This window comes from Pelobates fuscus, chromosome 4, assembly GCF_036172605.1.
Source record: "Pelobates fuscus isolate aPelFus1 chromosome 4, aPelFus1.pri, whole genome shotgun sequence".
NCBI lineage: Eukaryota > Metazoa > Chordata > Amphibia > Anura > Pelobatidae > Pelobates > Pelobates fuscus.
Window position 1 is genome coordinate 101,761,735 of NC_086320.1, and position 27,273 is coordinate 101,789,007.

Sequence of the window (27,273 nt, forward strand, 5' to 3'; positions counted from 1 at the left end):
GCACTTTTGGCGGACCTTCATACAAATATCCTTTAGGACCTAGCAAACAGCTCTGGAGGTCATAGGGCGCAGTACCAACGTGAAGGTTCCAGGCATTAGGAGGATATCCCGGCAACGGAACTATCGCACCTTTTGAGGCGTTTATTCCAGGCACGAATTCCCCCCGAAACAAGGGAAGACAGTGGGGCTGGACGGATTCTTCTGTGTGCCCAAATCGTCCAGGGCTCCGGCCGCGGCACCCAGGGACCTGATGGTGCAATTTCATAATGGGAGAGATAAGACAATCTTGGCAGCCATTAAAGATCACACTCCCTACGACTTTGAGTCAATGTCACTCACTTTCTACCAAGACCTTTCAGGAGGTACCCTAGCATGGCAAAGGTCGCTACTACCCGTCACATCACTCCTTAGACAACACGACATACAGTACCCACTGGAGGATGGCACGCACACTTATGGTCTGCAAGGGCTACATGAGCCACGATCTCACGGAAGCAACACAGCTGCTGGACACACTGAACCTCCCACGGGACTCCCTGACATCCTTGGCGCTCCGCACGGCAGAACAAGCACATCATAGATGGGACTCAGCAACCACTTTGACGTTTGTGCCCATCAAGTCCATGCCGAACTTGTATGCAGCAAGCAGTACCTGACTTACCTTGCAGGGGCACACATCCATGTATACCCTGACAGTTTTATTATATTTTCTGTGACTTCACTCCTCCGCTCGCCCCACCACCTGTCCACTTGATCCAGTACCTTCCCATCTTATCAGATCTCTCTCCCCTGGTATTGTACCATCCTTAACACACATCCTAAACTGCTCTTTCATCTGTTGTCCCTGCTCCCCTTAAGCATGCTACTGCCGCACCCATCCTAAAAAACCCATCCCTAGACCAGTCTTCCCCTTCCAATTATCAGCCCATATCCCTGCTTTCAATTTCCTCAAAATTTCTAGAAAGACTTGTCTTTACTCAAATGACTCACTTCCTAAATTCCAACATCCTCCTCGGTCCTCTTAAATCTGGCTTTTGCCCCTCCTCTACTGAGACTGCTCTTATTAAAGTTACAAATGACCTACTCACAGCAAAATCCAAAGGCCACTATTTCATATTAATTCTTTTTGACCTCTCTGCCACCTTTGACACTTTGATCATGTCCTCCTCCTCCAAACTCTTCAATCCCTCGGCCTCTGTCCTTTCGTGGTTCTCCTATCTCTCCCAACGTTTGTTCAACGTCTCCTTTTGCAATGACACCTCCTCCTCTCGCCCTGTCTCTGTTGTTGTCCCCCAAAGATATGTTCTTGGTCCCCTTCTGTTCTCTGTTCATACGGCCTCTCAATATCTTCTTTGGATTTCGCTACCATCTGTATGCCGACGACACACAGAAATATGTCTCGTCCCCTGATCTCTCGCCTGTGGTCCTGCAACGTATCACTGCTTGCCTTTTTCTATTTCTGATTCAATGTCCTCCCGCTTTCTGAAACTTAATCTGTCTAAAACTGGGCATCTTATTCCCCCCCCCCCCTTATAATGCTGATCATCCTCCTTCGCTTTCCCTGCAAGTTGATGGTGCTTGCATCAGTCCACCCTTTTACGCTTGTTGTCTTGGTGTTATCTTTGATCCTGGCCTCACCTTTGCCCCACATACCCAGTATGTTGCTAAAATCTGTAGATTCCACCTGTCGCATCCGCCCCTTTCTCATGCAAGATGCTGCCAAGGAGCTTGTTATTCTTATCCATAAGCCTTCTCAGTCATAGCTATTTATATTTTATATATATTTTACTATTCCCTAGCATGTCTCATGATTTTAAACCTCTCTACATGTTATGATTTACTCTTGTATCTGAATATTTACCTATACTCATCCATAGACATGCTTGTCTAGCTTGATTTTTTTTGTTTTGTTATTTTAAAAAAACAAAAGTGGCTGATCTGCTCAGGAGTAATTTTGGTAGCACTCAGTTATTCATGATGCATGTACCAATGTCATGTCTCCTTTTTTATTTTCTGTATTGATTTTATTGCCACAATAAAAGAAAGATTGGCAAAACCATACTGTATCTAAAGTGTGTAATTAGTGAGCGGTATAGTGAAAAGTATGTGTACTCAACTCCCTGTCACTGAGGCATCTTATGCTCCTAACCCCCTTACATACCTTGCTGAATGTTATGCAGCACAATAAGAGGGCATGGGACGCTCTGTTCTCACTTGATATTATCTTACTTTTAATTAACAAAATCTGCAATCCTAATGTTCAGCTACAATACTCTCTAGTCTACATTGTTGTTATGGCATATGGCATCTCGTACAACTTTTTGCACATAATGTGACGTCTGTACTATTTTTGGATTGTGAATAAAGAAAGAAAGAAAAAAGAAAAGTATGTGTAATGTGCACTAATGTTAGCGCATGGACATTAATATGCTTAAAGTATGTATGGAGATTTGATTATCTATTGATATTAATCAGATAGGGCAAAACTATCTGCACATGTGTATTTTTATATTATAGTCTTATTTGACTCAGAGCTTTATCCAGCATGTTGAATTTACATAATATAATGTTACACACACATTTTTAACAGCAATAATAGAGAATATTAACAAGATTACCTACCTGCGAATGATACCCACAACTATATTATATACATTGATGTCCTGTGTTCAATTAAACATCTCAACTTCCATTCAAAATAATAAAGCAAACAACAACAACAACAATTATGTTCTCATTTCTTTATTTTCTTCTGAATATTTTTTTTGTAGAAGCCCATTATTTTCTTTATGTAGAATGAGGCAGAGGAGAGCACATGGGACTCATATATGAGTGATAGCACTGTGGGCAGTTATTTTCATAGGCAAAACATTTTAAGAACAACAACAACAAAAAAAGCACCATAAAAAAAAGCATGATCCCTGAATTCTAAATAAAATACTGTTTTGTTTTTATTATTATTGTAACAAAATGTTTGTGATACTTAGTGTCATTTTAGTCGGGTTGCAACTTAAGCAAGAATAAAATGCTAGGTCAGAATTAGAGCACTTTCAGAGAAATCAATGGCTCCCTCTTCTGGTCAAATGAAAGCACTACTAAGCTTGTAGTATATTAACAGCTTCTTTGGTAGAAAAAGGAAGGGGGTGTGTGTCTTTGCTACTTACATACATACTGTGTGCTGACTATGCTTGACCCCTTAACCTCTGACTAGTATGATAATAAGGCTTAGCAGAAGTACCCAAATGACAATCAAATATTAGATTTATTTTTGACAAGAGACAGATCTGTGATTGCAGTGTATTGTTAAAAGAAAGTGTTACACTTCACTGCTGTAGACTGGAAGGGGCGACAATGCATTGCCCAGCAACACTTGACAGAGTTCCAGCACAGGACTACAGGCAGAAGTTATAAATACAGCTGTAACATAAAAATGCCCTGCACTGCCATGGAATACGTCTAGTAATCATTAAAAACAGACCAAAAACAAACAAAACACATTAAAACACTGCAGGTCTTGGGGGCCAGGGGAAATGATATAGATATATATCTAAAAAAAAAAAAAAAATCTGCATTATTTCTTGAGAAGAAAATTTTTTTACATCAATACAAAAAAGTATGGCAACAAAATTAAGAGTTTTTTTTTTTTTAGCACAATTATCATAACATTTTTCTACAAACTACAATAATGACTAAAGGTAATATTTAGCAAAATATGTTGGAAAAAAAAAGCAGCCTTTCTTTATCTTACAAGTCAAATAATCATTTGTTGGTTTGGTTTTCTGAAGGACAGATCGTGAATACGGCGGGATACTTATATTTTGTTTTTTTTCCCCCCTAAACACAGCTGCATGGAATACACAAACAAAATGGCTGCCAATCATCGCCCAGAAGTGGTAAAGCTGACCAACATAAGTTACACAAATGTACCAAGAACACACATTTTATATATTGTGCATGTGTTACAATTAGTCTTGATAAACGCAGACCCTGACTTTTATTCTAAAGCACCACAAAAAAGAAAAAGAAAAAAATGGGAGGGACCTTTTAGTGTTATGCCCACACAATACAAAATTCCCTTTCCTTTGAGCACTCAAATAAAAATGACTTACTCCCAATATCATTCTATTGGTCAATAAATATAGAGACAACTGCTCATAACAAGTCAAAACAATCTCTTTACATACAACATTTTGAGGTTAATAATGAAGATTGTATTACACATTGAAATTAATGTAACAGACAATTGGAAAGATAACAGGTGGAGTAGGAATTGAAAAACCAAGTACAGTAGATTATAAATAAGCAGCATAGGCATAAGAGGTTTTAATAAAAGACGTATTGGCATGTACTTGAAGGTGTGATGGGACAATGGCATGGCTAGAATTGAACCTGAAATGAAGCTTACAGGCAGTGTTCATTAACTTTTTTTTTATTAAGGCTCCCACTATGAAATATGACCATGATATATCAAGAATGTATTGTAAGCACTTCATGGTTGTATGTAATACAGTATTTCATAATATTAATCCGGCACATATAAATTGAGATGCCCATGTATATCACTCATGATGGAACAACTGGCCAAATGCTCAGTATTCAGACTTTAACAATAGCTGAATAATGTTAATTTTTTTTAAAATAAAAAAATAAATAAAATACTATAACAAAGTACTGTGTGTTTGTGATCTTAGAAAATCATCTGAAAACTACCTATATATAGCACCTTGTTACCCTTTACAGAAACTCAAAGCACACAATATTCAGCTGTGTAATAGTTCTGACATTTAACCAAAAGGTACTTATATTTGTTGGAAGGATAAAGGACTATGCAGATTCTGGTAGCAACAAAACCTGTGACTGAGGTCTAAACGATCACTGCAGTCAAAAGGAGTTACAAGTAGAAAGTAAAAAAAAAAAAAAAAAAAAATATCTCTCCAAAACCAATAAATACATATTAGTGTTTTTCTATTTACTGAAAATAATTCAGTAGACATTAACATTTTAAAAACACAAGGTGGGTTAAAAGCTGTAGTAGGTTCAATTTCTAAACAAAAAGTAGAATTTCCTCAGGGAACATACATCACAAGTCAACATGACCACATGATGTCAGCATTGTACTACTGATGTATAAAGTGTTATTCATGTTTTAAATTCAATTATGTATCAAACTGAATATGGCACTATAAGTTATATTGGAGTAGGCTACTTTTATAATGTGATTATTTTCTGGAAGGAAAAAAATCGTGAGTATATATATTTTTTAAATAACAGGTTAAAAAAAAAAAAAAACAGATCTCAAACAAATAATAAATACAAGATAATTTTCATTTTTTTTTTTTTTTACCTAGCTTGTCTTTAGCGAGAAAAAAAAAAAAGGAAAAAAAGGTCTACTTCCTATCTGCCGTTAGCTGGCTTGTAAACATTTTATTTTACACAGCAGACGTTACAACTATGAACTTACGGAAACTTTATTTTAAACCCTAAAATATGAATCAATAAACCTTGACTGTGGTGAGGAATCAAGTGATATGTGTTAAAATAATCTTACAAACACTGGTCCCATTTGTCTGCTAATACAGCAGCTGAATTTTATAATAATTCTCAAAATGGGGTCCTCACAGCAATCTTGTGTTTCTTCAAGTCACTGGAAGGATATTAATGAACGATGGAATGTGTAAGCCCACCAATAGTTTGACAAAATAGTTGTCAACCTCTCTTAAGCAGTGTTGATTGCACAATTTACACGGTTGTGTACTTTTTAACATTGTGTTCCATTAACAAAAATAAGATAAGAGCTTACGTATACACTCCCCAAACGAATTTGAATTCACAGTCTACCCGAGGTCCAGTAAATCATAAATCAAGGACTCTACAAAAGTTTTGTTAACAAAACCCTAAAATTAGTTAACATTAATTTAAATCCAGACATATTTATAATATGAAATATGATAAAAAACTAGGCAAACTATTTCCAAAATCCATTAATTTCCATCAATTTAAGTGCAAATACTTAATTCTATGCATTTTGTGTAGTGTAAAAATGGATCGTAAACAATAAAATATGGATGTAGGCAGATAGACAAGATGCCCACTATGCATTGATGCTGAATAAATGAACACAATACAATGAAATACACACAGCCTCTGTAAAGGTGCGTGTATAAATGTATCATATATGGGCATTTAAAGAAACACTCCAAACTGCTAAAGAACTTTTGCTTAAGGAGTATTCCTTCATTACAAATTTATAAAGGTGCAGATGAAGTGCCACTTTTATAAAATGTTTTGGTTGCACACCCAAACATGTTCTTCAGACAGCTGGAAAGGTGCTTTTCCTATCTGCTTTGTACCCTGGCACAAAGTGGAAGACCATGCTTCCTATAGATAAGCTGTGGCAAGGGACGGTCTCGCCACTGGATTAGAGATAATTTTTTTAGGACAGATGGAGGGGCCCTGATAAATGAAATAGGTTTTAAACATTACAGCCTTACAAATAAAACACTTGTATCTTTTATTTGTAATGCTGTAGTGTTCCTTTCAGATGTTTAAATGGAATACCCAAATAGTATGCTTTGTCGTTCATCATGCATTGTTAAATGCTTACATATCTTATGTGTGTGTATATATATATATATATATTATATGTAAGCATTTTACAGTGCATGATGAACAACAAATATATAATGCATGTACTTGGCTGGGCAAATAATAATGAGAAGCTAATTTGACAAGCACACCTTTTAAGACACTGGCATGATATGACATGGTGCGGTTTGTTTGAATGCTTGTATAGTAAATCAGTTACTATTCTGCCAGGTGATTAAAAGGTACATTACTGGCCTGAAGGCTGCTTTTCAGTTGCTAGTCTGTCTGCAGTAGGAAATAAAATAAAAACATGTCTGTATAGGAAGCTAAAGCAAAATCAGTAGGAAAATAAAAAATCCTGCTTGTCTCTGTCATAAGACTCATTGATCTAATTTTCCAAACCATTGCTAAGCGACTGAAAGACACTTTTAGATTTAAAGTAATGCATATGCAGAGAGACTAATATGAAACTGTCTATTTGCGTATTCTCTGTTGATAGTGCGAACAGTTTAGCAGTAAGGTTTGCTAAGCCATTGCAAGCACAAAACAAACTCTCATGGTTAGGCAGAATGAACAGCTGGCTTAATTACAATCCCACCCTATATTGTCTTATCTGGTAGTGACACTCACAAAGCAAGGCTATTTCAGCAGCTGGCTAATCATTATTCATCATTGGGGTTAAAAATAAAATAAAAACAACAAAGCACATAAAAAGACAAGTAGAGGGGGACATGTTAAATAAGAAGATCACACACCAACTTACAGAAAGAGGATGGGTTCACAGAGGCACACATTTAAATATGGTATGGCACAAGGCCTTTCATAGAGCTCCACCTGCAAACAACATAAAGAAAATGTACATGTAGGGTCTTCCTAACTCAAAAACTGAGTAAACGCAGATACACAATTGAGGTTTGAATAAGTTAGTAGAGTGACACGATATTGAGGATTATTTCTCATTGAAATATTATTCTCCTCTAGAAAAATGTCATAGGAATAAAAATTATTTAACACTGAAAAAACGTTCTTTTGTGACAAACAAAACAAAAAAAAAGTGAAAAAATAATATTACTGCTCTTAGAGAAGCTGTTTAGGCTGTAAAGTGTATGGTATGCTTTCCATCGATCATCCTCCACTCAGTTTCTATCGAACCACCAGACAAGCTACGCACAATTTTGAAGGGCCTATGCAGTCATCGTGACAAAAGGCCCCACAGCCTTTGCACACTATCATGGCTTTCAGCCTGCAAGAGCATTTCAGTTCCAGTTCGTCTGCACTGCTGCTGTCAGCAAATGTCTGCGCAGGCATTGCCGAGTTCTGGCTGCCCAGCCCAGAAACAGGCTTTGAGTTGCTCCCTAAAATTTCAATAGATTTTTCAATGGCAGACGCTGCCCTTTTGAAGCTTGTGCTACCAAACTGAATTGCTGGATAACTCCCACATTGCTGCTGCTGCTGCTGCAGCTGCTGTGTTTGTAATTTCTGCACAGCTAACTGAGTAAAAGGCTTTTGTGGCTCAGAAAGTAAATAGGAAGAAAAATCTGCATTTTTCAAGGCTAATGCTTTCAACTGTTCTTTGACGTCATTCTGCTCATAGGAAGCTTGTTTTATGGTCAGTTCACAGCTGTTGTTTAAACCGTCCTCAAAAGAGATGGGCTCTGACTTTATATTGCTACAGATGCTTGCAGGCTGAGGCCAACCAAGTCTTTTAGTGGTTTCCATGGTAACTGCTGGTTGCTTTTGATCAGAAGAGACTTCGGAATTAGATAAGGGAGGATGCAGTAAAAATTTATGTTGCAGAGTCTGTGGAGCATTGCTCAGTTCCTCTCCTTCTTTAATGTGAACGTTTGGTGAACACACATTACCCATTCTGGGAGGAAGGGATGATAAATGTGTTTCTCCCAAAACCTTCTGTTCTGGTTGCCTTCCAAAAGCAAAAGCATGGTTATTGGGGTGGGGCTTTACAGGACCTTGGGGCACATACACTGAAGAGCTGGGGCCTCTCTGTGCCATAGGCATTTGGTAAAAATGCTGCTGCCTATGTGAAGTACTAGCGTCTGGATGATAGCTGCCATTTTTATCAACAGTAAATGGGTTTTGCTGGAAGCTACAAGAAGGAAGTGGTCTCTTTTGTTGTTTGATCTCAGGGCTGTGAGCAATCCTCACCTGTACAGGGTGTTTGTTCATCCACTCCTGTTTAAACGCCTGTGCTTGTCCCAGTAGGTTCATGTTAGAACCCATCATACAAGAGGACAGGTTTGCATCATTGTCCATTGAGAGCTTCCCTGGCTCGCACTTAATCTGAGTATGTTCCCCTACAGTCCTAGCCATCCTTTTTTTAGGATGGTTATCTCGTTTCCTCATTTGCAAAGGATTTATGTTCCCCAGAGGGTAATTTTTACCTTCAGGAGTAGGGGAACAGGAGTTGTTTTCAGAAATAATCCTCTCTGACCCACTTTTATACACTGAGGTAGCCTGCATGGGAAGTCTGTTGATTTCTAGCTTAGTTCCGAGTCTGGGCTGCGGTAAAACTTTTTCTAAAGGCAGGTTACCCTGCAGCAACTGAGTAACCAGTGGATTATTTGCCTCAACAGAAGAAAGGCGGCAGCTTGGATTCCCAGTGTTTGTAACCCTTTTCAGGTTTTCTGAAGACAAGGACAATGGCTCCTCTCTAGAAACATTAGGAACAATTGTCTTTGCGGAGTGCACACTAAGGTCCAGGTCGTTAACTTTGGAAGTCATATTAGGAGCCGAAAGATCTACCCCATTGATTCCAAAGCACTTGCCAGCTTCACTCACTTCAGATTTCAGAGGGATCTGAATATTTGTAACGGGGCTGCGATTAGTAAGTTTTGACATATGTGGATAATTGCCAGGCTCACTTTTGACATGGTTTACCAAGCTTTGGTCAGAGAATTCCATGTGCTTTTTTGTAGTTAAGTGGTTGACAACTGTTTTGTCACTGTCTACATATTCTTTTTCAGTCCAGCATATTCTGTTAGGTGTATACTCTGCATTAGAGATGTTATCTGAACCACACTTTAGAGAAGAGGGGCACCGAAGCTGTTCATTGAAGTTTTGCTGGCAACCAACTAATTCATTGAATTTATCTTTCTGAGTAAAAGGGGATTCTGAAAGGCTAGTGCAGGTTAAGGGCTTGTTTCTTTCTTCTCTTGTTAGCCTTGCAGCAATGTTTGAGTTGGGAATGTGTTCAGTGCTTTCACTAAGAATGTTTTCTTGTCTGCTGATGACAGAGACTTGTGGACACGTCTTATTCTGCATTGAAAGATCTGCCTTACCATGCCAGTTTTGAGGCTCCATACTGTTATCTCCATTTTCTGTACTAAATGGGAAAGCTGAATTTGGAGTTGTACAGTGATCTACAATAACCTTGCATGGAATAGATCTGTTAGACAATGTTTGTGTTAAACCAGTGGGTTTACTGTGCATATCTGATAAATTACTACATGGGCTTTTTTCTAGATTATCTGCATGTACTTTGGCATGGCTGGAATCAGAACTCGAACTTCTCTTGTTAGAAAATAATGGAACAGGTGACCTCCCAAGAGAATCCACCATAGTGTCTTCATGGTTTGACATTCTTCTGGCAGGAGTGCAAATTGATACATGATCTCCTTCTTCATAATCAGGCACCACTAATTTATCAGGATGCCTGTTGCTTGTTCCCACTGGGGAGTTGAGGGATTTTAACAAATTACTACTAAGATGGGGATTTGGCAAACTACTCCCAATGGATGAAATTGGCACAGCGGTGTAAGGATTAATAATGGGATTAACATTACTGACTGATACTGGCACTCTCTTTTCATCTGCTGAGTTACACACAACTGAATTAACTACTGAGGTGTGACTGCTAGTGTCATCAGTGCATTTTGGTGCAAGAGCTATGCAAGGGATGTCAGTCTCCTTTAGCACATTAACGGTACAAACAGACCGTGTAGTATTTTCACTGTCAACAGACATCAGAACTGAAGATTGTTCAAGTGAATGTGTAAAAGGAGGCTCAGCAGAGCTGCAGATTGGCATTGGACCAACATTTTTATAAAAATGCACTGGCACACTGCAATCTTCAGAGGAGGTAGATGAAACAGATTTGTCACTGGAATGTGGCATATGAATATTTTCATTAGAGTTGTGCACTGATGCATCAGAGTCAGTTTCTGATGATGTTGCGTTGCTTAGCGATTTCTGTAGTGTAGATTCCCGATGCAGAGTAGACTTACTACTCGGAGATTTGCAGTTTGGATTAATAATGATAACTCCAGTGGAACCTTCAACTTTTGCATCAGATGAAGCTGGCAAATCCAATGTCTCTTTTATTTTCCCATCTTTAGTTTGTTGTGTATTTACTCTTGCCTGATGTTTAGCAAAAAGTTTAGCCTTTGTTTGCTCCTTGATATGTGCCAATGTTCTCGTCTTACTGCCTTCACAAGGGCTTCCAACACCTCCTGAAACTATGCTTGCAGCAGCTGCCACTGCAGCTGCAGCGGCTGCCTCTCTTTGGGCCCGTGCCTGTTGCGCTCTTGCCTTGATATCAGCAAGGGTTCTAGCTCCAGTGTTCCTCCCTCCACTGACAGATGTGCTGGAGGAGACTTTGGATTCAAGTTTGGGGGCCGGTTGACTTTTGATGATAAAAGGTGGCCCAATTTTGGAGAGTTGGATCTAGGAAAAGTCAAATAAATAAAGTCATTAGCATAGGAAACCATGTATACAATTCATGACATGCCCCTTTATATTTAAATAAATCTGAAATCATGTAAACTGGATCAACAAACTGCCAATGAAATATCAAAACTATAATTATTAAAAGAAATGCATCTCTCTTTTTTACAATCTGTACCAATTTGGGTACAGTTCATATAAAAAAATGAAGGTGAAAGGAAAAAAAACAAGGAATCTCAACTTGAAAACACTACGTTTTACCACACTTCAACAAGTTTAAAAAAAAAAAAAATGTTATTCACCTCCTGCAAACGAGACACGTAATTATGCACCGTAAGTGCCCAGTTCAGGTGCTAGAAAAACGTTTGCATGTTTCAAGACAATTAAATAATAAAAATATATATATTTTCCCCATCTGATTGGAGAATATTCGATGTGCCAGGAGAGATCTGTGGAACACATTGTCTTATAAATAAGTTGTATTCAGATGGTAGAAAACAAGTCCTCTAGCTGCAAGCACTTTAGTACTTTGACGTGTACTACATATTGCTAAAGAGCAAAACTTGGAGATTTTCCCAGAATTTAGGACTCCCTTACATCCCCAGCTCATAAAAAGATACACCTCTCAGCCGGATTATTCTGTTCACCTCTGCTTGCTATGAGTTGAGAAAAGGAAAGCCGGAGTTCTACAGCAAGGTCCTTGTGGGGGCTGGGCAGAGGAGATTGTTTGATCACCCCATAGAGAAAAATTCTGTCTTATTAGAAATTTGTATATTTAGCTGAAAGCAGTAAGTTGAATTCTGAAAGAAGGACTTAAGGCTTGTTTTGACACTAACAGCTGAGCTAACACTTTAAAGTCTATTGGAAGGGTAGAAAAACCTGTGTTTAATAAATAAATATAATTAATTGTAACTATAACTTGGGGAACTCAGATTTATTAATATTTTTTTAATTTGGGTTTGAGGAAATATTAACAGTTTTGTATGTATACATTGTTTTTCACTGCATATATGATGTTCTCTTTAAAACTACTTAAAGGAACACTATAGGGTCAGGAATAAAAACATGTATTCCTGACCCTATAGTGTTAAACCCACCATTTAGGTGGCTTGCCCCTCCCCGCCCCCTCCCTCAGCACCCTTAAAAAGAAGTAAAACTTCAGTCAGGCCCTGCCATAGAGTGCAATTTCAAACAGCTGAAACACCCTTTTCTCCTAGTAAAAGAAACTTCAATAATACTCTGCATTTCACTTTACCTTGAGAGGTGGGACTCTAGGTTCCTCCCTAGGTGGATGATCTCTCTCAGAAGAACCTCTAAAAGAATGATCATCTATTCTTGGGCGTTTCTCCTTAAAAATTCCATAATTATGCTGCTCAGCAGTTTTTCTCTTAGAAATTTCAGGCTCACGACTTTCAGTTCTTATTGTCTCAGTTTGTTTACTAAACTCATATGACTTGGGATGAGAATTTTCTGTCCTGTTTTGTGAGCTCACTTGCTGTTTATGGTTTTTACTTCTGGAGGATTCATAAAACCCTGCTGTCTCCAACGTACTCGCATACAGTTTATCATGAGACTTGATTTGATGTGGTTCATTTTTTTTAGGAAATAATTCTTCAGGTTCTTCATGTGATGGAGACAAATATTTTTTATCAACAATACAATAATGAGGTGAATTATTTTTTATTGTTATAGGTTCAGGTGGCGATAATTCTGATGCTGTGGCTTCATATACTTTTTCATTGTCTACTTCAGATTTATTACTTGAGACATCTCCTGAAATTGAGGTTTCAGAATTAAGGGATATTGTATGGTGATATTTTATATCTTCAGCACTTTCTTGATCAATAGCAGATGTGTCCACTTGGGATGCCTCTGAGAAGCCATCTGTTTCATCCTTAGATGGTGACTGTGATTCATCAGAAGAAGTTGGGGAGGTTCCTTCTTGAAGCATGAGATGATCATTTGTAGGAGGGCTATATATAGAAGATGCTTCTGAAGTTGGAGGTACGTTTGTTGCAAGTCCAGTTTCAGGGGCCAGAGCTGCAGGAGACATAGAAGATGTTTCTGATGTTAAAGGTGCATCTGACATAGGAGAGGCTTCAGAAGTTAACGGCAAATTCGATGAAGGAGATGCCTCTGATGTCAAAGGATGATTAGAAGATGGAGATGCTTCTGACCTCACAGGTGAAGTGGATATTAGAGAAACATCTGAGGCAACAGATGTAGAAGGACTTTCATCTAAGGGTTTTTGCTCAGTATTTTCAAAGCTGGAAACTTCAGAAAGAAAAGCAGCTTCAACTGATGCAGGGGTATAGGGCTCCTCTGAAGCAGATTGAGTATCCCCTCCTGGAGATGCACTGCTAATGCACACCCCCTCAGGACTCTCTGCTGAAAATGATGCTTCAGAAATGCACGCAGTTTCGGAAAACTGTTCATCTGGTTCACTATTGAACTCCATCTCTACAGCACTAGCCTCTCCCGCGCAAACTGAATCCACAGAAGCGGAGGAGTTCCCAATCTCCTCCGAGGCATGTATATCCTCTGGAGGAGGCTCTTCCTTTTCAACTGTCTCACTTGTTGAACTGTGAGGAGAAACAGAAGAAATTGGGGATATGCATTCATTCGGCTGACTAACTTCTTCTAACACGTCACCTTCAATGCCTTCCGATCTTTCATCTTCTTCTTTAACATCCAACGGAGATAACATTTCATCTTCCATCACTACACATGACTCCACATTTTCAACTATGACTTCTTTTTCCACATTCTTAGTTGTTTGATTTTCATGCTCCTCGGGTAATTCAATCTCGGTCTTCTGATCATCTTCCTCACATTCACAAATGGTGGTCTCTACCTCCTCTGCAATCTCCTCCTGGATTACAGCTTCTTCTGTTATTAATAATTCTTCAAGTATGGTTTCCCCTACAAGGTCCTTAGAAGGAACTTGTTCCATGTTACAGTAGGGTTCTTCAATTAAGTCCTTTTCCAGTACCTGTGGCGTTTCATTGGTGGACTGTGTGCTGCTGTCAAATTGTGCTGATGGGCCAGGCAAGCTCTGAGATGTTTCTAAAGAACTACTCTCATCTTCACTGCTATTTTGAACTGATGTTAACTGGAGAGATTCTTCTCTTGACATTCCAGATCTGATCATAAAAACAAACAAAGCAAATGAGCAGTAGTAAATAATCTCTACTTCACAAAGGGTACTTTTTATAAAACTGTAGTAACAAATTTAATATTTTGCTTTTTTAAATTTAGTTCCAAATTCCCATGGGGAAAAAAAAGTACCTGTATGTTCCATAATACATCAGTTCTCTACTGATACTGCAAACACCTGTAATTTGAATATTTAATGTCCAAACACATATGCCAGCATAAGGCAGATGAACCTCACTGTTACTTTGACATTATTATATCAAATTATTTTACTGCAACAGCATTAAACACGCACTGAAAATGTAAACTGAATTTTCTTTTCCATATAATCAAAGAACAAAACAAATGTAGAACAAAAATACTTAGTTCTATATAGAAACCATATAACCAGAAATTTTGTTTGATAGTTTTTAATCAATGTTCATTCTTTTTCCTTTTCCTTTTTTTTTTTTTTTACTTTATTACTTACTTTTCTCCATAAAATCTCTCAAAGAATCTTTCTTTCCAAACTTCTGTTTTCTTTTCTTTTTCAATTTCTTGTCGAATGCGCATTTGCATTTCTGGTGTAAATTCTCCTGGAAAAGTAAACACAATTATAGGGTTAATTTATCTGAAAAAATAAATGTAAAATAAAATGGATGTACGAAACAACATATTACAAAACAGTGGCATACATAACTATGTGGGTTACAGTGTTTTGCCTCTCTTGTGGTCATATTTTGTATAGTAGACTAGAGGCAGATCATTGACATGAATCTATAACATACAAATTTGATGGTGAAGCTTATTACCAGAGCATGGAAAAATGACCATGGAACTAGTGGAAGTCCTTCTTGCCGCTATAAAAGTCTCAAGTATCCGGCAAGGCCAAGTTCAGCTGTCCAGCAGACCGGCCCAAGCTTAATTTTCTGCAAATTTCCAGGACTTGCAGGAGTTGATGTATACTGGTAAGGACAGGCCCACCGATGTGAGAAATTTCTCTGAAATGGACACATGGGAGGTGTGTATTCACTATCCGTCATGCAGCATTGAAAGCCTGCGGCCCAGTCCCCAGCGATATGGGATGTCATTGTCCCTCAGGAGCTGTGTCACCGGTTTCATTGATTGTACAGTAAATATGGAGAGATCATTGTAAAATGATAGGTCAAATCCCTCAAACTTATAGATGGGTGACTCAGAGGTAGCTGCTTGCGTCAGTTGTTTGCACCGGTGTATTGGAAGCAAATCATTAGGTGCTTTGGGTGACCATGAAGAAATATTCAAGAAGCTTGGTCTTGGCTTTAGCTGATGAAAGCACAGAAGTCAGCAGCCTTCTTATATAATGAGAAACTTCAGTGTCAAGCACTTTTTAGAAGACACCCCTAATTCAGAGGTTGGGCTGATGTAGTGGCACCATGTTGTCTTGTTTAATTGCATTGGCTTGCTTAAACTGGGTTACAAATTATGTTTTAAAGGCATTTTTTTTAACATTAACCTTTCATGATGAAGCAGCTCCAGTTTTCCTCAACTGATTTGTTATTGATGTAATGGCTAATTCACATTTTTTTAATTCTTACTTTTGCAGGTCAATAAAGAATATACAATAAAATCAAACTCAAGTTGAAATAAGTATTCCCACGCGTAAAAATAATAAAACTTGAAACACATGAGAAGGACTGACCTTACTTTAAGTTAAACAAACAACTTACAAACATAGCACCCAGAAAACAGTGGAAAACGCAGGCATTGAAATGTATGTGCAAGCAGTAATATTAATTTTGCAAGGAGCAAAGATCCAACTGATGGCATGTATAGAAGGTATACGGGGTGGCTTAATAGCCTCCAGTGCTTTGCCAACACAACTGTACACAGCTAGCAGATAATAGGTCTTAAAGGACCACTATAGTGCCAAGAAAACAAACTAGTTTTCCTTGCTCTATGGGGTCTCTGGGTCCCCCCCCCCCCCCACACCCTCATGGTCCCCCTCCCGTCGGGCTCTAGGGGGAGGAAGGTTTTAAAGGCTTCCTCCCTCTTCTGAGATCACCGGCTGAATGCGCATGCGTGGCAAGAGCCGCGCACGCATTCAGTCAGTCAGTCCATAGGAAAGCATTCTCAATGCTTTCCTATGGACGCTGGCGTCTTCTCACTGTGATTTTCACAAGCGCCTCTAGCAGCAGTCAATGAGACAGCCACTAGAGGCTGGATTAACACATATGTAAACATAGCAGTTTCTCTGAAAACTGCTATGTTTACAGCAGACAGGGTTAACCCTAGATGGACCTGGCACCCAGACCACTTCATTGAGCTGAAGTGGTCTGGGTGCCTATAGTGGTCCTTTAAGAGCAAGTTTGACAGATTTATTTTAAATGATTGCACAGAAGTTAATGTCCAATTACTTGCCTGACAATACTTACATCTTGTGCAGCAACCCACACATAAAATCACCAAACTTCCCTATTGTAATTCACATACTGACATGAGTCCATAATCAGATAAAATAAATGTTATTACAGAAAAATGGTAGCTCTTTATCACCTTCTGATAGTCGCTGTTTCCAACCTTGAGCTGCATATGCAAAGAACTCATTATTCAGAGCAGAATTACTAAGACGTAAAGCTCCATCACTTCCCATCTAGAAAACAGTTCAAAGAAAAAAAAGCATTAATCACTGAAAAATAAAAGTGTTAAAGCACTACAGCTTGCAGTCCTGGTACTGGGGCAAACAGTTTTACAATGGTTTGCCCTTCCTCTTCTGTAGGCAGGTTTAAAAAAAGAGCTGCAAAAGACAGATGTTGATCCTACAGGTAATTAATTGGCTGAGCGATCCTATTGCATGCACAATAGCCTCCCAGTGCTTTCCAATGGGAAAACACTGCATTGGCTGAGATTATCAAGACTGAACAGCTGTGTTACTTACATGTTACATCTCAAATCTATGCTAACAGAATATAGAATGTTTTAAATAAAATAACACTAGAGTCACCAAAACAAATTTAACTTAATTAAGCAGTATTGGTGAATAGATCATGCCCCTGCTCAATTCTCTGCCATTTAGGAGTAAAATCACTTGTTTATGCAGTTTCATTCAAACCTCCCTACATGTGACATGTACAGCCTTCTTAAACACTTCCTGTAAAGACGTATCTAATATTTATACATCCTTTATTGCAAATGCAGTTTAATTCAGAATTTCTCAACTCAGCCATGAGGGCAGGGTCAGCTGTGGTGCGGTAGAAATGGTGAATTAACTCATATTTGAACTCCACAGAGAGGGTGGCTGGTCACCTAAACATAAAGTCCAGCAATATAAAGTTAGGAATACATGTTTGCATTCCTGACACTATAGTGTTCCTATAATATGATCATTGAATGTGATTTGATATTTTCCAAAGCTTCATATGGGACAATCTATAATTGCTTACTGGTAATAAAGACTTTGTGGATTAAAGTGGATTGAGGTTTACATGAAAAATAACACCCCTTCTACATTGCTACAGTGCATTATTTAGAAATCTTCTCTTAATGCAGCAGCGGTAACATTGCAACGGAGCAGAACAGTGAAATTCATACAGTCTTAAAATGTCTCATACACATTATTAACTAGTTATATGTATAGTTGGTTTACAATTATTGCCTTCATTTATTATTAGTATGATTCTCTAATTATTTGCATACACGGATTCATTCTTTTAAAGAGAGTGTTTGTTCACCTTAAATCATGGTTTATTGATGCAGCTCTTGTTAAAAGGGGTCCACAGCCCAATTGTATTAATCTACCTGTGGCATAAAACGGTGGCATGGAGTCAAGAGTCCCTCAACTCGGAACAGGTTTATTGAGGTTTGTCTAGAATCTTGCTCGTTTTATTTGGTTCACGCAGCATGAGCAGATAGTATATATGAGTAAGTATGCCGTTTTCTAGTACATTTTTTTGTGGAACTCCAAACTTTTGTATTTTTAAAGCAGCTCTGTCATAAAAAAAAATGGTCATCTAATCTGCTCCTACATAGCTCCCTTTTTCTGAATGTCTATTTTTTCCCCGAACGTTCTAGTGGTCATAAAATACATAAAAATAAGTCACCTAATCTATATGCATAGCAGTAAGCCTAAAGCTCAAGGTTCTATTTCAGTTTTCCAATCAAATATCTTTCTATGGACACAAAGCTCCACAAATGGTGGGATTACCCTTAGTTCATGAAATTAGGGAGATGGTACATTTTAACATTTGCCTTTTATATGAGTAGGGTCTGTATTGTACACCTGACATATCTTCTGCTTCATGTTAATGCACATGCTAATGGCTTCTGGTGCGCAATTTCCTGCTGCAGAATGACTGCAGCGATATCACCACAGCCTTCGAGAGTGGGTGTCACACACCAGGTAGCAGGGATCAAGAGACTTCTTGCATCTTCAAATAATGTAAAGATACAGCTATGTGGACAAATTGGACATCATTTAAATACATAAAGGGAATCAACAGAGTAAAGGAGGAAACTATATTTAAAAGAAGAAAAACTACTACAACAAGAGGTAATAGTCTTAAATTAGAGAGGCAAATGTTTAAAAATAATATCAGGAAGTATTACTTTACTGAGAGGGTAGTGGATGCATGGAATAGTCTTCCAGCTGAAGTGGTAGAGGTTAACACAGTAAAGGAGTTTAAGCATGCGTGGGATAGGCATAAGGCTATCCTAGATATAAGATAAGGCTAGGGACTAATGAAAGTACTTAGAAAATTGGGCAGACTAGATGGGTCGAATGGGTCTTATCTGCCGTCACATTCTATGTTTCTATCGTCAGAGGACTTTTGATCTTCTCACACTACTACAGTCCCTTACCTTCGTCATGCTTCTCTATCTTTCCTTTTTCTCTTTCTACACTTGAACTTTCTACCCCACCATCTCTGACTTTAATACCTTCCTGATTTAGCTTTCTTTTTTTACTCCCTTTAGAACTCCCTGCCATTAATCTGTCATCAGATTCCGTTTTTTGTTTACATTACTCCTATTGTCTATATATGAACTTTATTAAATTAGTGCATGATGAAAGGAAAGAAAAATGTGAATGCAGGCGAGAACATTGTTGAGACTACTTACCTGCCTATCTACTTCTGGGAGTAACAGAAGAAGGTACTGCTGAAAATGTTGTGGTAAAGAGGCAAATGTATGCTTGTTGATTAAAGCCCTCAGATTAGTGTTTACTAAAATTGATCCTGGAGTTTCAATGTCAATATCTTCTGCTTTGGTCCATTTCAAATGCCCTAGAATACAGTAAATAAGATCAACATTTATGTCACTGTTTCACATTGTTAGAAGCATTATCAGTGTTTTTATTTGTAGAAACGGTGTACACTTGAAAGCAAAAATTAAACCATACTAAAAGCAAATTAACAGCCATTCATTTTAATTTGCAGCAGCGTTTTATATCTCTACCGAAAGAAAAACACCCAAAACAAAAAGAAAAAAAAACATTCTCAATCACAGTAACAATCTTGTAATTCTACAAAGAACACAGATATATTATATAATTATATATATATATATATATAAATACTGCATTACGATAAACATTACACATATACTTATAATAAATCTAGGTTTATTTACATACCAATATTTATGAAGAAGTTCTTTTCAGTATATCAAACGCTTTCTCTCTCTAAACAAATGCATACACACACACATGCACAAAAAATTCTAATTATTTTTGTGTTATGTCTGACGAGAAAACAGTGTACTCTGTCATCCATAGTGGCCCTGTCATCCACCAACTGTTTCAATGACAAGATCAGCTTCTTGTAAGCTTTAAAATGTAATGCATAGATTATGCTAGCAGAACTGCCAGTAAATGTATATATTAAATGTCCTGCTTTCCTGAAGTTTCACATAGCGTGAAGTTCAAGCCCACGGCACTATGTGCACTTACACGTTACATATGTGTTCGTTACAGCTGTGTTACTTACACGTTACATCTCAAATCTATGCTAAAAGAATATAGAAATTTTAAATTAACACTATATAGTCACCAAAACAAATGTAGCTTAATTAAGCAGTATTGGTGAATAGACCATGCCCCTACTCAATTCTTTGCCATTTAAGAGTAAAATCACTGTTTATGCAGTCTTATTCACACCTCCCTGCATGTGACTTGTACAGCCTTCTTAAACACTTCCTGTAAAGACTCATCTAATGTTTATACGTCCTTTATTGCAAATGCTGTTTAAGTTCAATTCAAAATCTCCTGCTCTGTTAATAGCTTGCTAGACCCTGCAGGAGCTTACAATGTGTGATTAAAGTTCAATTTACAGAGAAGAAGATAAAAAAAAACTTTTAAAGCAAGTTACATCTGATTGAAATTAAAACATTTTTGTTTACCTGTGGGCTGTGTCAGTCACAACCAGTGGAGGTGTGGCTGGTGCTGCATAAACAGAAACAAAAGTGATTTCACTCCTAAATGGCAGTGAATTGAGCGGTGGAACTTCAGAGGCATGATCTATACCAGGGGTTCCCAATAGAACCCTTTCACATAATACTCTAACAACGTGGAACCCCAAAAAACGTTTGGCGCCGTAGCATAGATAGTAAACAGACAGTAGTACTTCGGAGCAGGTGTGCTTTTGTGTGTTTGTATATATGTTAGCGTTTTGATACAGGCGTGTTTGTATGTAATGTTTGCATTTGCGTGCAGGGGTGTGTTTGTATGTTACGTTTGCATTTGCATGCAGGTGTGTGTTTGGATGTAGTGTTAGCTTTTAAATGTGCGTGTACATTTGTGTGTAGTATTAGTGTTTGAGTGAAGGGTGTGTTTGAATGTTTGTATATAAATTTGAAATTTGAATCCAGGGTTTTTTGTATGTTATGTTTGTGTTTGCAGGAGTGTGTTTGCATGTTGTGTTGGTGTTTGATTGCTGGGATGTATGTACATATATGTGTTTGATTGCTGAAATGTATGCCACAGACACACATCCAAACACACATACTTTTTGACAGACACACTGACAAGCACACATACACACACAAACTGACAAGCACACACTCACCTGACAAGCGCACACACACACACCTGACAAGCGCGCACACACACACTCACCTGACAAGCGCGCACACACACTCACCTGACAAGCGCGCACACACACACACATACTCACTCACTTGACAAGCACACACACTCACTTGACAAGCACACACACTCACTTGACAAGCACACACAAACACACTTGACAAGCACACACAAACACACTTGACAAGCACACACAAACACACTTGACAAGCACACACACACTCACTTGACAAGCACACACACACTCACTTGACAAGCACACACACACTCACTTGACAAGCACACACACACTCACTTGACAAGCACACACACACTCACTTGACAAGCACACACACTCACTTGACAAGCACACACACTCACTTGACAAGCACACACATACACACTCACTGACAAGCACACACACACTCACTGACAAGCACACACACACTCACTGACAAGCACACATACACACTGACAAACATACACACAAACTCCTTAACAGAGACACACAATTAATTTTTTTTTCTTTTTAAAATTTCACTCCACCCAGCCTCCCTACCTTGGGAGTGCTAGCATGGAATCGCTATTTCCCTGGGGTCTTGTGGGGCTGCTGGGCTGAGCAGCTGGCCTGTGGTCCCTGGGCTCAAGTAGGGCTGCTGGGATGAGCGGCTGGCGAGGGAGCGCGCCTCTTATTGATGCCGGGGCCAGAGTGACGTCATATTCCGGCTCCGGCATTACTGCGGTGAGCGCGAGGGAGCTGAGCAGGGGAGAGTGCTCCCTCGCCGCCCGTCTCAATTATCAGTGGTGGCCATTTTGTTTCCCGAAATTGCGGCGGAACCTCACTTGTGTTTGGAACACCAATTGGGAAACGCTGATCTACACACCCAAACTGCTTCATTAAGTTAAAGTTGTTTTGGTGATTATAGAAATATATTATAAAATATTATTATAAAATATTCATATACGTACACGTTGTTTAGTACAATAAATAAATTCAATTTTGTCTATAAAGTACAACCATATACACTTGGCTTAGCAGGTATAATATAAATAAAATCTGTTACATCATATTGTCATCTAAATGATTATTTAATCTGTCCTCCTTGAATTGTATTACCCACCTGTATCCAAAAGCAGACTGACGTAGAAATAGGGCGAAAAGAACCATTTTTTGAATAAAAATAAGATATGACTTTATATTTTTAAATATTGAATATCTTATGTCTGGCTTCGTTATCAAACATAAAAATCTGAAGGAAGCACGTGACACAAAGAACTTGAAGAAGTTAAATCAATTTTGGGGTAAATGGCAATGTTACTTGCCATTTAAAATTTGTGTTAAAGGTAAACACAACTTAAGTGCACATAGCTGTAGAATAACTATACAAATTACTGAATATTTAGATCATATTCTTTAAATAAAAATATTAATAGACAAAGTGAAATTAAAACAATATTAGTCTGCAGCGTATTAATCCCAGGGTTAACAAACATTTATTTATTTATTTTAGCGGAAACTTCTGGATTCTGATTTATACATGAATGAAAGAATGTTTCAGCCACAAATAAGTGTTATAGGAAAGCTAGATTTATATTAAAAAAAAAAAAAAGTCTCACAATATATTAACTTGTATAGAAAATGACCAGCCTGATGAATGTGTGAAACAGTATATTGGCTACAACGTAGAAATTTTGTAATATTATTACAACACTGAGTAAATGGTTTATTTACAAAAGTCGCTATGGGTAGACACTATGTGAATTAAAATAAGCAATCACATAAAACACAACACGCATAAGCTGTTTACAAACATTATCATTTTCACACGGACACATTCAAAAGCTTGTTCTGTTTCACCTAGCCAAGCATGGTGAATCTACCACTACATGAGAAACGAACTACACCATAAATGTGGGACATATACAACTTGTGGAACAGGAATGCGTGTGAATCTACTCAGAAAGGCGTCACGCAGAAAACACCTGTCCTACAATACTTACTGACAAGCTAATAATCTTATAATCGCAAAGCATTTTGCAAAAGAGTAGAAATTGCCTTTGTTTATACTGAAACTTGAGCTTTTTATATCACAATTTGATTATAGACCTAATCCAATACAATAGCTAGAAATAACACTATGCAACCTGTAATCATTCTTTAATATCAACAGGGAAGCATTAATATGATAATAAACATGTGCAGTACTTGGAGAATAAACTGTCCATTAATGATACCTATAGAAGGATATTTTGTTTTTCATTAGCAGATCATCTCATGGTTTTAATAACAGATGCAAAATCCATAATCAGATTTAAACCCTAACACAACTCCAACACCATATGTAATAATCTGGGTATCATGTCACTAAAGACAAAATACACACTCTAGCATATGTAACAAGCAGAACACACTCCATTTTATTTATTAAACAGTTTCTATTCGACATATAATGAATGACCATACCCAAGAGACAGACTGACAAGAACAAAAAAAAAATGATAAAACATTTCAAGTTGTAGCAGATAAACAGATAGAATGTTTTTCTTTTAAACTGTGGTTGCAATCTGACAGAAATTACATGTTGTGGAAAATGAAACCTCACCTCTATTCCCAACAAGGAAAACCTACACAATGCAATTGTTCTAAATGATGAATTCAGGGATAAAATGATATAAAACTGTTCTTGCTTATTTGCCAATAATAAAACACACTTCACAAGGGAAATACTTGAAACTGAACCATTGTTCTTACTGAAGAGATAAAATGATAGAACACTAAGGCAAGCAGACATTGTGAACTGTAAGCAGTCAGTATAGAGCCATTACAGATGAGCCCTATCGACAACCCTGTTCTTAATAAAGATCAAAAGTCTTCAGGAAGGTTAGTTACTTAGCAAGTTTAAAATATCTTTTTAAGACTGACACATTATATTGTAGTTCCTGCACATAGCATCCTGAGGGCATGGTGGCTGGTGCTGCAGGAACCAAAACGTGTCATACTATGCACAATAAGAACTCTGCATCAATGTCAGGAAAGCATTGTCTGTCGAAGGGGCTGCTTTAATAATGTTAAAACAAGGACGGACTGACAACATATTAGGTCCTGGGTCCTTGGAAAACAAATAAATGTGTACGGTGTAAATGTTAACCACACTTTTTACATAGTGTTGAGCATGCATGTGCTTATTTTTGCATAACATGCCAGCATGAATGCATACGCATATTTGTGCAGAGTGTCAGTGTGTGAATACAGGAATTCATTTAAGCACAGTCAAAATGTGAGTTAATGGAGGGGGTACATGTTCTACTGCAAAAAAAGTTAATCTGAAATTGCATACAAATACACAATTGATTTAGCAGGTTGTGAGTCAAAGTAGGGATATATTTGCGTATAATGTTTGTGTATGTATCTAAGTCTGCTTTATGTAGTGCCAGAGTGTTAAAAAAAATCATATATTAATCTGAATGCAGTGTACATGTGTGAATGTAGTGTTCTAGTAATGAGAAGAACAGATGTGTGAATGCAAAAGTGTATTTGTGCGGAATGCTGCTGTGTCAGTAAATGCAGGGGTATGTTTGTGTGGAGAACGTGTGTGTCTATATATATATATAAACTTTGCTTAGAAGCATACACAGACACACACAGGGGCTTCTAAGCAAAGTGTAAGCGTTTGTGTAAAAACTGTGTGTTGCGTGTTTGTTTAATTTTTAATGCATTTTTTCTTTGAAAACCATCAGACCTCTCAAAACCTCTGTCTGTTTTCTACAGATAGTAAGTTTTCCATCTCCTACCTCTGTTGTCTTTACCCAGCCAACCTGTCTAATTCTTCATCAACCCTCCATTCATGTCTTTCCCATCATCCTTCTCTTCTGTCTACCAGTAACCCCATAATCCAGTTTAGGACTCTGCATCTTACCTCATCTGCCCTCACCCATTCTACCTCTGCCACATCTTCACACCCTTTTTAATCTAGCCCAACCACATCAATTTTCTAATCAACCTATATCACTCACATATCTGTGCCCTTTTCACTGGTGTCTTTCCTCATCACTATCCTCACACTCAGTATGTGCATGGTAGAAAGATTATGAAATCTAATAGTCTTTCATTCACATCAGCACACAACAGTTATTGATAGGTACAGGAGTGTTCATTAAGCGGGCACCACTTTCATCAACCAAATTCAACAAGTCATAGACAGGGATTTAGAAGTTGTATCATCCTACAGTCGGAACATCCAGGGTTTTGTGTGTGTTTTTTTTTTTTACTTTAGCCCTGTTGCTGGCAAGTGGAAGGGCTTCTACAGGTAGGACAAAGCTAGGATGCAAGTGTGAGGTTTGTACCTCTGCTGGGTTAGATCACCGTAAATACTTCATCGTGGTCTGGCACACCCTAGTGAGTCCGAGAGCAGCTGTCGGGATTCCCACCATGAACTTTGAGTCACTGAGCGTCGGAACTGCAAGAAACTATTAATAAGGTCTGAACCCACCGGAGGTAAAGACCTTACACTCACAGCCCTGACAACAGACCTCTTAGATGTTTAGTGGACAAGAGAGGATATCATTTTGCCTTCACAGAACATACTACAGATTTACAATTTTATATGTCAATGACGCCAACAATACACTCATTTCAATTGTTGTACAATTTTCACGTGGACTGGTTTTACACCATTAAAACCAGAATAGTTAACCAAAATGTTATTCCAACAAAAGAAGCCTTGCATTGCCACCTTGACCCTCAACTGCAGGACCGACAAAAATAGGGGGGACACACTACACATTGCCAGCAAGCTACATACATTACACAATAGAAAGTAAAAATAAATAAATCAAACCTAAAATAAGCACCAAATTATGTTTTATACACCAGTGAGAAAATATAAAGAATTGTTTTTTTTTTACCACTTCCTTTTTCAATTTGTTTGTATAAAAAAAAAGACTCCTTCCACATTTCCAACAACTTAAATGTACAATGCAATTCTACAGATGAAGCCAACATGTACTACATACATTACATACAGCCAGCACACACCACGCACATTGCACTGAGCCACCACACACTCAATACACGTAACCAACACACACACTATAGGAGAGGACGAGAGCCTAAACGCCATTTATTTGCAAATTAAATCAGAATGGCAAACGTAATGGAGAAGTAGCTAGTTGTGACTATAACGGAGTTGGAGATAGTTCTCCAAATCAGCAATTTTTCTCCATTCAGATTTAATTTTGGAAAATTCAGAGTTTAGTAAATAACCCTGCAGATGTCCAGGTATAAGCACTGCCACTTTCTAATTTTAATAATTTTTTTTGTCAGGACAAGTAGATTGGGCTACTACATTAGTCCTTTGAACAAGTATTAAAAAAAATAATAATAATTTCACACTCCTGCATAAATATGTCAATTGTTACACCTTGTCAATAAATATATATATTTTTATAAGGCATAAGGCTCATACAGTTTCAGTAGTTTCCATTTTAGAATCAGAGACAAAGATAGTATAAGTAATATATATGCTGTGCCCATTTCTGTTTTGAAGTTATGCGAGAAAAGCAAATGAGTAGAATAACATATTTAACTGGCATTTTAAGTTTAGAAGGGTAAGTTGCATGTCCGTAGTGTTAATGGTTTCCAGAGTTGGTAGTTGTCAATGTATGCTGGGTAAAGTGCTCTGTATCCCCAAGCCGGGGGGGAGGTGGGGAGGTTGAGTGTCGCTCTGTGACCTGTCCCTTTACTGAGCGTCTCACTTAGTGACAGCCTTGTGGCTGTAGGAAGGGCAGAATGTGTGGTATATTGGGGGTATATTTAACGGAGCCTGGCACGGTGTTAT

At 38.0% G+C, this 27,273-nt stretch overlaps 1 protein-coding gene across 1 annotated transcript in view; it reads right to left on the reverse strand.

The window, feature by feature from the left end:
• Window positions 1-5,909: 5,909 nt before the first annotated feature.
• ASXL3 (ASXL transcriptional regulator 3) overlaps window positions 5,910-27,273 on the reverse strand; it is a 184,632-nt gene continuing 163,268 nt past the window's right edge. The window contains exons 9-13 of the mRNA XM_063451432.1: window positions 19,495-19,658; window positions 16,936-17,032; window positions 14,891-14,996; window positions 12,521-14,408; window positions 5,910-11,265 (exon numbers count right to left, since the gene is read on the reverse strand). Coding sequence (XP_063307502.1) covers window positions 7,729-11,265; window positions 12,521-14,408; window positions 14,891-14,996; window positions 16,936-17,032; window positions 19,495-19,658 — 5,792 coding nt within the window. The 3' untranslated portion in view covers window positions 5,910-7,728. The remainder of the gene's footprint in view (window positions 11,266-12,520; window positions 14,409-14,890; window positions 14,997-16,935; window positions 17,033-19,494; window positions 19,659-27,273) is intronic.